At 49.8% G+C, this 10,611-nt stretch overlaps 1 protein-coding gene across 2 annotated transcripts in view; it reads right to left on the minus strand.

The window, feature by feature from the left end:
• STKLD1 (serine/threonine kinase like domain containing 1) overlaps window positions 1-9,892 on the minus strand; it is a 48,166-nt gene extending 38,274 nt beyond the window's left edge. For both annotated transcript variants that reach the window (XM_088461418.1, XM_088461417.1), the window contains exons 1-3: window positions 9,818-9,892; window positions 3,513-3,611; window positions 774-818 (exon numbers count right to left, since the gene is read on the minus strand). In XM_088461418.1, the coding sequence (XP_088317544.1) occupies window positions 774-818; window positions 3,513-3,611; window positions 9,818-9,832 (159 nt within the window). In that variant the 5' untranslated portion in view covers window positions 9,833-9,892. The remainder of the gene's footprint in view (window positions 1-773; window positions 819-3,512; window positions 3,612-9,817) is intronic.
• Between the last annotated feature and the right edge of the window lie 719 nt (window positions 9,893-10,611).

Consider the following 10,611-nt stretch of genomic DNA (forward strand, 5'->3'; position numbering starts at 1 on the left):
TACTGCTATTTGGGGGGGGGGTTCCCTCCAGGTCTGACTGCGCTGGTGCTAGACACAAGGGCCGGAGCTACCATTGGGCAGATTTAGGCAGCTGCTAGGGGTGCAGGCCCCTGGGGGCGGCACTGAACCCTTCAAACAACAAAATTGAAGGGTGTCTCTGTACGATACGTCCTCCTTCATGTTGCACTGGCGGAGTTTGCCGGTATTATCAGCTACAGCGGCTGCATAGTGCCCTAGCGTCAGCACTTCACCCGGCTGGCACATGTAACATCACGTCACGTAACAGCACATAGACAGCTGTATCCAGGGCTCCCAAGGGGCACCACTACGGCCTCAGAGCTCCGATGCACCTCCTCCAGCGGCCTGGACCCCAGCTCAATTCGTTGTAGCCCATCCAGGGGCCACCTGCATCCCCCTATTGGGGAGGGGGCTAGGGTGAAGCTTTACCTAGGGTGCAGAGAGACCTTGCTAGACAGACAGCGGACACATTAGCTAATTGAAGAGGCAGCGGATGAAGGTGCTATGTATGTATGTATGTATATATATATATATATATATGTGTGTAACTGAGATATTTGCAGTTAAAGATACATTTCTCCAGAAAATATATCAGTAAATAGACGACCAATAACATTGTTACTAAGACCCCCTAGGTCATAAAACCTTCATCCATTAATAAAAGTCATTTGTAAGAGAATTGTTACATAACACCTTCATCCACTCACCTCTTCCAATATATAATAGATACATTATAGTCTGCGATGGCCACTTACCTCCTCCAGGGCGAGATTTCCCTCCCGCTCATCAGCACACTCCACCTGGAAAACGCACATCGCGCAGGTTACTCTCACACCAAGCCCAGAAGGGGTAGAGAAGATTTATATGTGCGATCAGATATCTGATCATATCATGATAAATACAGAGGTGGGAATATAAAAGTACTAATATATTCACCCACATCCCATCCCTATCCACCCATGCCACACCCCCTTCCACCCATGTCACACCCCCTTCCACCCATGTCACACCCCCTTCCACCCATGCCACACCCCCATCCACCCATGCCACACCTCTATTCATCCACACTAAGCCCCTGTTCATCTATGACACGCCCTCTTCACCCACATCCCATCCCTATCCACCCATGCCACACCCCCATCCACCCATGCCACACCCCTTCCACCCATGCCACACCCCCATCCACCCATGCCACACCCCCTTCCACCCATGCCACACCTCTATTCATCCACACTAAGCCCCTGTTCATCTATGACACGCCCTCTTCACCCACATCCCATCCCTATCCACCCATGCCACACCCCTATCCACCCATTCCACACCCCCATCCCATCCCTATTTACCCCCATGCCACACCCCTATCCACCCACATCACATCCCTATTTGCCCAATGCCACACCCCTATGCTCCCAAATCCCATCCCTATTTACCTCATGCCACACCCCTATCCACCCACATCCCATCCCTATTTACCCCATGCCACACCCCTATCCACCCACATCACACCCCTATTTACCCCATGCCACACCCCTATCCACCCACATCCCATCCCTATTTACCCCATGCCACACCCCTATCCACCCACATCCCATCCCTATTTACCCCATGCCACACCCCTATCCACCCACATCCCATCCTTATTTACCCCATGCCACACCCCTATCCACCCACATCCCATCCCTATTTACCCCATGCCACACCCCTATCCACCCACATCCCAACCCTATTTACCTCATGCCACACCCCTATCCACCCACATCCCATCCCTATCCACATCCCATCCCTATTTGCCCCATGTCACACCCCTATGCACCCACATCCCATCCCTATTTACCCCATGCCACACCCCTATCCACCCACATCGCATCCCTATTTACCCCATGCCACACCCCTATCCACCCACATCCCATCCTTATTTACCCCATGCCACACCCCTATCCACCCACATCCCATCCCTATTTACCTCATGCCACACCCCTATGCACCCACATCACACCCCTATTTACCCCATGCCACACCCCTATGCACCAACATCCCATCCCTATTTACCCCATGCCACACCCCTATCCACCCACATCACACCCCTATTTACCCCATGCCACACCCCCATGCACCCACATCACACCCCTATTTACCCCATGCCACACCTCTATCCACCCACATCCCATCCCTATTTACCCCATGCCACACCCCTATCCACCCACATCACACCCCTATTTACCTCATGCCACACCCCTATCCACCCACATCACACCCCTATTTACCCCATGCCACACCCCTATGCACCCACATCCCATCCCTATTTACCCCATGCCACACCCCTATCCACCCACATCACACCCCTATTTACCACATGCCACACCCCTATGCACCCACATCACACCCCTATTTACCCCATGCCACACCCCTATGCACCAACATCCCATCCCTATTTACCCCATGCCACACCCCTATCCACCCACATCACACCCCTATTTACCCCATGCCACACCCCTATGCACCCACATCACACCCCTATTTACCCCATGCCACACCCCAATGCACCCACATCCCATCCCTATTTACCCCATGCCACACCCCTATGCACCAACATCCCATCCCTATTTACCCCATGCCACACCCCTATCCACCCACATCACACCCCTATTTACCCCATGCCACACCCCCATGCACCCACATCACACCCCTATTTACCCCATGCCACACCTCTATCCACCCACATCCCATCCCTATTTACCCCATGCCACACCCCTATCCACCCACATCACACCCCTATTTACCCCATGCCACACCCCTATCCACCCACATCACACCCCTATTTACCCCATGCCACACCCCTATGCACCCACATCCCATCCCTATTTACCCCATGCCACACCCCTATCCACCCACATCACACCCCTATTTACCACATGCCACACCCCTATGCACCCACATCACACCCCTATTTACCCCATGCCACACCCCTATGCACCAACATCCCATCCCTATTTACCCCATGCCACACCCCTATCCACCCACATCACACCCCTATTTACCCCATGCCACACCCCTATGCACCCACATCACACCCCTATTTACCCCATGCCACACCCCAATGCACCCACATCCCATCCCTATTTACCCCATGCCACACCCCTATCCACCCACATCACACCCCTATTTACCCCATGCCAGACCCCTATCCACCCACATCACATCCCTATTTACCCCATGCCACACCCCTATCCACCCACATCACACCCCTACTCAGCCTCTCCGCACACACGTGCAGTGATATAACCATTTATAGAAGACCACACACTTTGTTTCCTCCCAGAACAGGGCCAGATGTAGTATTTATAGAAATATACCCATACGTGTACCCCTAGCATGGTGGTGAAGTCAGAGGAGGGGGCCTCATTATTACACCCTCTGACAAGCACTATATGGGTGTGATGCAGTCACTAATAGTACAGATAAATAGGAGGTTGTGTTCCTGCCACTTTTCTCACCTTCTTTACAACAATTCGTCTTCCTCCTCCTCCTCCTCCTCCCAGCTCCTCCACAAGACAGGTCACCCCAAAGGCTCCAGCCCCCCATCCTTCCAGCACCTGCAGGGACAAGAGACTGTGGAGCCCTGTACAGGTTGTGTAACACACAGGATATAGCGATGATCAGCATCAGGCATTCTGAGTAACGGCCATGCCCCTGTAGTATTTAGCATAGAGGTAGCAGGGTAATTGTGTTCTGCCCCAGTAGGGCGTTGCCATGCACCTGGCCCAGTAACATGACCAGAAGGTATAAAGACACAGGGTGCGTTCATTCAATCAGCTCAGCTACCGGCAAATCTAACCCATATCATACAGAGAGTGTGACAGCTGCAGATCGCGTGCCATTTAGAACATGTAGCTACAGATCACGTGCCCTCTAGAACATGTAGCTACAGATCACGTGCCCTCTAAAACATGCAACTGCAGATCAAGTGACCTCTAGAACATGCAGCTGCAGATCACGTGACCTCTAGAACATGCAGCTGCAAATCAAGTGACCTCTAGAACATGCAGCTGCAGATCACGTGACCTCTAAAACATGCAGCTGCAGATCACGTGACCTCTAGAACATGCAGCTGCAAATCAAGTGACCTCTAGAACATGCAGCTGCAGATCACGTGACCTCTAGAACATGCAGCTGCAGATCACGTGACCTCTAGAACATGCAGCTGCAGATCACGTGACCTCTAAAACATGCAGCTGCAGATCACGTGACCTCTAAAACATGCAGCTGCAGATCACGTGACCTCTAAAACATGCAGCTGCAAATCAAGTGACCTCTAGAACATGCAGCTGCAGATCGCATGACATTTAGAACATGCAGCTGCAGATCGCATGACATTTAGAACATGCAGCTGCAGATCACGTGACATCTAGAACATGCAGCTGCAGATCACATGACATCTAGAACATGCAACTGCAGATCACGTGACATCTAGAACATGCAGCTGCAGATCACGTGACCTCTAGAACATGTAGCAGCAGATCACGTGACATCTAGAACATGCAACTGCAGATCACGTGACATCTAGAACATGTAGCTGCAGATCACGTGACATCTAGAACATGTAACTGCAGACATATTCTAATATTTCCCACAGGGATCTCTGGTTGCTGACCTGATGCTTCTCTGTATGTTACATACGGCAGCGGAGAACTACAACTCTCATCATGTCATGTACAGATACTGACAATACCACTATTTGTTGCCTGTCACACAATCCTTTGATTTATTACCAGTTATTTATACAGTGCACACATATTCCACAGCGCTTACAGACAGTATATCAGTCCCTGCCCCCGCAGAGCTCACAATCTAAATTACCTACCACATAAACAGACACACTAGGGTTCATTATTTTGTCCGAAGCCAAATAACCTACCAGTATATTTGTGGTGTGTGAGAGGAAACCGGAGCACCCAGAGGAAACCGACGCAAACACCTGGAGAACATAATAACTCCACACAGTTAGGGTCATAGTGGGAGTCGACCCCATGACCTCAGGCTGTGAGGCAGAAATGCTAACCACTACACCATCTGTGCTGCCCATTTTCATATTAGTATAAGAATACAACTAGAGAGTAGGTGGCAGGGATTACATGTAACATGCAGGAGGAGTAAGTGGCAGTGATTCCATGTAACATGCAGGGATTCCATGTAACATGCAGGAGGAGTAGGTGGCAATTTACATGCAACATGCAAGAGGAGTAGGTGGCAGGGATTCCATGTAACATGCAGGAGGAGTAGGTGACAGGGATTCCATGTAACATGCAAGAGGAGTAGGTGGCATGGATTCCATGTAACATGCAGGAGGAGTAGGTGACAGGGATTCCATGTAACATGCAGGGGGAGTAGGTGGCAGGGATTATATGTAACATGCAGGAAGAGTAGGTGGCAGGGATTCCATGTAACATGCAGGAGGAGTAGGTGGCATGGATTCCATGTAACATGCAGGTGGAGTAGGTGGCAGGGATTCCATGTAACAAGCAGGAGGAGTAGGTGGCATGGATTCCACGTAACATGCAGGATGAGTAGGTGGCAGGGATTCCATGTAACATGCAGGAGGAGTAGGTGACAGGGATTCTATGTAACATGCAGGTGGAGTAGGTGGCAGTGATTCCATGTAACATGCAGGGATTCCATGTACCATGCAGGGATTCCATGTAACATGCAGGAGGAGTAGGTGACAGGAATTCCATGTAACATGCAGGAGGAGTAGCTGACAGGGATTCCATGTAACATGCAGGAGGAGTAGCTGACAGGGATTCCATGTAACATGCAGGAGGAGTAGGTGACAGGGATTCCATGTAACATGCAGGGATTAGTATAAGAATACAACTAGAGAGTAGGTGGCAGTGATTCCATGTAACATGCAGGGATTCCATGTACCATGCAGGGATTCCATGTAACATGCAGGAGGAGTAGGTGGCAATTTACATGTAACATGCAAGAGGAGTAGGTGACAGGGATGCCATGTAACATGCAGGAGGAGTAGGTGGCAGGGATTCCATGTAACATGCAGGAGGAGTAGGTGGCAGGGATTCCATGTAACATGCAGGAGGAGTAGGTGGCATGGATTTCATGTAACATGCAGGATGAGTAGGTGGCAGGGATTCCATGTAACATGCAGGAGGAGTAGGTGACAGGGATTCCATGTAACATGCAGGTTGAGTAGGTGGCAGGGATTCCATGTAACATGCAGGAGGAGTAGGTGACAGGGATTCCATGTAAAATGCAGGTGGAGTAGGTGGCAGGGATTCCATGTACCATGCAGGAGTAGGTGACAGGGATTATATGTACCCATGCAGGAGGAGTAGGTGACAGGGATTCCATGTAACATGCAGGAGGAGTAGGTGACAGGGATTCCATGTAACATGCAGGAGGAGTAGGTGGCAGGGATTCCATGTAACATGCAGGAGGAGTAGGTGGCAGGGATTCCTTGTAACATGCAGGAGGAGTAGGTGGCAGGGATTCCATGTAACATGCAGGAGGAGTAGGTGGTAGGGATTATATTTAACATGCAGGAGGAGTAGGTGGCAGGGATTCCATGTAACATGCAGGTGGAGTAGGTGGCAGTGATTCCATGTAACATGCAGGGATTCCATGTACCATGCAGGGATTCCATGTAACATGCAGGAGGAGTAGGTGACAGGAATTCCATGTAACATGCAGGAGGAGTAGGTGACAGGGATTCCATGTAACATGCAGGAGGAGTAGGTGGCAGGGATTATATGTAACATGCAGGAAGAGTAAGTGGCAGGGATTCCATGTAACATGCAGGAGGAGTAGGTGGCATGGATTCCATGTAACATGCAGGAGGAGTAGGTGGCAGGGATTCCATGTAACATGCAGGTGGAGTAGGTGGCAGGGATTCCATGTAACATGCAGGAGGAGTAGGTGATTGGGATTCCATGTAACATGCAGAAGGAGTAGGTGACAGGGATTCCATGTAACATGCAGGTGGAGTAGGTGGCAGTGATTCCATGTACCATGCAGGGATTCCATGTAACATGCAGGAGGAGTAGGTGACAGGAATTCCATGTAACATGCAGGAGGAGTAGGTGACAGGGATTCCATGTAACATGCAGGGGGAGTAGGTGGCAGGGATTATATGTAACATGCAGGAAGAGTAAGTGGCAGGGATTCCATGTAACATGCAGGAGGAGTAGGTGGCATGGATTCCATGTAACATGCAGGAGGAGTAGGTGGCAGGGATTCCATGTAATATGCAGGAGGAGTAGGTGACAGGGATTCCATGTAACATGCAGGTGCAGTAGGTGGCAGGGATTCCATGTAACATGCAGGAGGAGTAGGTGACAGGGATTCCATGTAACATGCAGGTGGAGTAGGTGGCCGTGATTCCATGTACCATGCAGGGATTCCATGTAACATGCAGGAGGAGTAGGTGGCAATTTACATGTAACATGCAAGAGGAGTAGGTGACAGGGATTCCATGTAACATGCAGGACGAGTAGGTGACAGGGATTCCATGTAACATGCAGGTGGAGTAGGTGGCAGGGATTCCATGTAACATGCAGGAGGAGTAGGCGACAGGGATTCCATGTAACATGCAGGTGGAGTAGGTGGCAGGGATTCCATGTAACATGCAGGAAGAGTAGGTGACAGGGATTATATGTACCATGCAGGAGGAGTAGGTGACAGGGATTCCATGTAACATGCAGGAGGAGTAGGTGACAGGGATTCCATGTAACATGCAGGACGAGTAGGTGACAGGGATTCCATGTAACATGCAGGAGGAGTAGGTGGCAGGGATTATATGTAACATGCAGGAGGAGTAGGTAGCAGGGATTCCATGTAACATGCAGAAGGAGTAGGTGACAGGGATGCCATGTAACATGCAGGTGGAGTAGGTGGCAGTGATTCCATGTAACATGCAGGGATTCCATGTACCATGCAGGAATTCCATGTAACATACAGGAGGAGTAGGTGACAGGGATTCCATGTAACATGCAGGAGGAGTAGGTGACAGGGATTCCATGTAACATGCAGGGGTTAGTATAAGAATACAACTAGAGAGTAGGTGGCAGTGATTCCATGTAACATGCAGGGATTCCATGTAACATGCAGGAGGAGTAGGTGGCAATTTACATGTAACATGCAAGAGGAGTAGGTGACAGGGATGCCATGTAACATGCAGGAGGAGTAGGTGGCAGGGATTCCATGTAACATGCAGGAGGAGTAGGTGGCAGGGATTCCATGTAACATGCAGGAGGAGTAGGTGGCAGGGATTCCATGTAACATGCAGGAGGAGTAGGTGGCAGGGATTCCATGTAACATGCAGGAGGAGTAGGTGGCAGGGATTCCATGTAACATGCAGGAGGAGTAGGTGGCATGGATTCCATGTAACATGAAGGAGGAGTAGGTGGCAGGGATTCCATGTAACATGCAGGAGGAGTAGGTGACAGGGATTCCATGTAACATGCAGGTGGAGTAGGTGGCAGGGATTCCATGTAACATGCAGGAGGAGTAGGTGACAGGGATTCCATGTAACATGCAGGTGGAGTAGGTGGCAGGGATTCCATGTACCATGCAGGAGGAGTAGGTGACAGGGATTATATGTAACATGCAGGAAGAGTAGGTGACAGGGATTCCATGTAACATGCAGGAGGAGTAGGTGACAGGGATTCCATGTAACATGCAGGAGGAGTAGGTGGCAGGGATTATATGTAACATGCAGGAGGAGTAGGTGGCAGGGATTCCATGTAACATGCAGGTGGAGTAGATGGCAGTGATTCCATGTAACATGCAGGGATTCCATGTAACATGCAGGAGGAGTAGGTGGTAGGGATTCCATGTAATATGAAGGAGGAGTAGGTTGCAGGGATTCCATGTAACATGAAGGAGGAGTAGGTTGCAGGGATTCCGTGTAACATGCAGGAGGAGTAGGTGGCAGGGATTACACGTAACATGCAGGGATTCCGTGTAACATACAGGGATTACGATTGCATGCAACATGCAGGGATTCCATGTAACATGCAAGGATTCCAAGTACCATGCAGGGATTCCATGTAACATACAGGGATTACGTGCAACATGCAGGGATTACGTGTAACATGCAGGGATTACCTGTAACATACAGGGATTACGATTCCATGTAGCATGCAGGGATTACGTGTAGCATGCAGGGATTACGTGCAACATGCAGGGATTACGTGTAACATGCAGGGATTACCTGTAACATACAGGGATTACGATTCCGTGTAACATGCAGGGATTACGTGTAACATGCAGGGATTACCTGTAACATACAGGGATTACGATTCCGTGTAACATGCAGGGATTCCGTGTAACATGCAGGGATTACGATTCCGTGTAACATGCAGGGATTACGTGTAACATGCAGGGATTACCTGTAACATACAGGGATTACGATTCCATGTAGCATGCAGGGATTACGTGTAGCATGCAGGGATTACGTGTAGCATGCAGGGATTACGTGTAACATGCAGGGATTACAGCAATGTTATTGTGCAGTTATTAGATGCTTAGAAGTGTCACCATGGTATATATAATGTATACTGCAGCTACTATAGGAGGCCCTCATGCCCCCTCCTCAGCCCTGACACACTCCCACTACCAGACTACTGTGCCAGCATGATGGGGGGACTACAAAGCCCAGCAAATACACAATGTCTGTGACCAGACCTAGATGGAAGATTCCCCTTGTGTCTGTCCCTGGCAGGGCATGCTGGGACTGGTGTGTATATATATATATATATAGCATTAGGTGACGTGAGTCAGTTACCTGGTATCTGTCCATCCCCGGGCACTGATCAGCGCTCTGCACGCTCCAAGGAGATTAGACCCGCAGCGGCTTCCGTCCCCTTACAGCGTTCTATCGTTACCATAGAGACAGGTCACTAGCATCAGATCGCCATGGCTGACCACGCCCCTTCTGTGCCGACATAACCAATAACCGGGATGGTAAATCTGGCGGGGCGTGGTCTCAGGGGCTGCTGCTGGGCAATGTGTGGGCATGCGCACTGACTGCAGGTGACACTTCATTATATATAATCCCCTACCATCCAGTATATATATATATATATATAGGAGTATATGTGTGTGTGTGTATATAGATATATATATACACACACACACATATACTTCTGTGTCTACTAATATATATATACCCTCCATGACTCCTCCCATCCAGTATGTATGTATATAGTATATATATATAAATATATATATATATATATATATATATATATACACACATACACACACACTACCTTCCATGACTCCTCCCATCCGGTACACAATGCTCTGCTCCTGCACTTCCCACCTTCTTTATGATTGCAGTTACCTGTGTGGAACTAGGTAATAAATGAGACAGGTGTTTCCCCTGAATCGGTATGGAATTCCGGCTGCCGCATGGCCGGCAGTTCAATTCCCGGCAGCGGAAGCCCGACAGCGCTGGAAATCCTGATCGTCCCTAAGGTAAGTATAAACTAACCTAACCCTAACCTCCCCCCAAGTGCCTAACCCTAACCCCCCCCCCTTCCCCGCTGCCTAAACCTAAGTCCCCCGGGGGGGTGC

This window comes from Taudactylus pleione, unplaced genomic scaffold (genome assembly GCF_031769625.1).
Source record: "Taudactylus pleione unplaced genomic scaffold, aTauple2 ptg001045l, whole genome shotgun sequence".
NCBI classification, from domain to species: domain Eukaryota; kingdom Metazoa; phylum Chordata; class Amphibia; order Anura; family Myobatrachidae; genus Taudactylus; species Taudactylus pleione.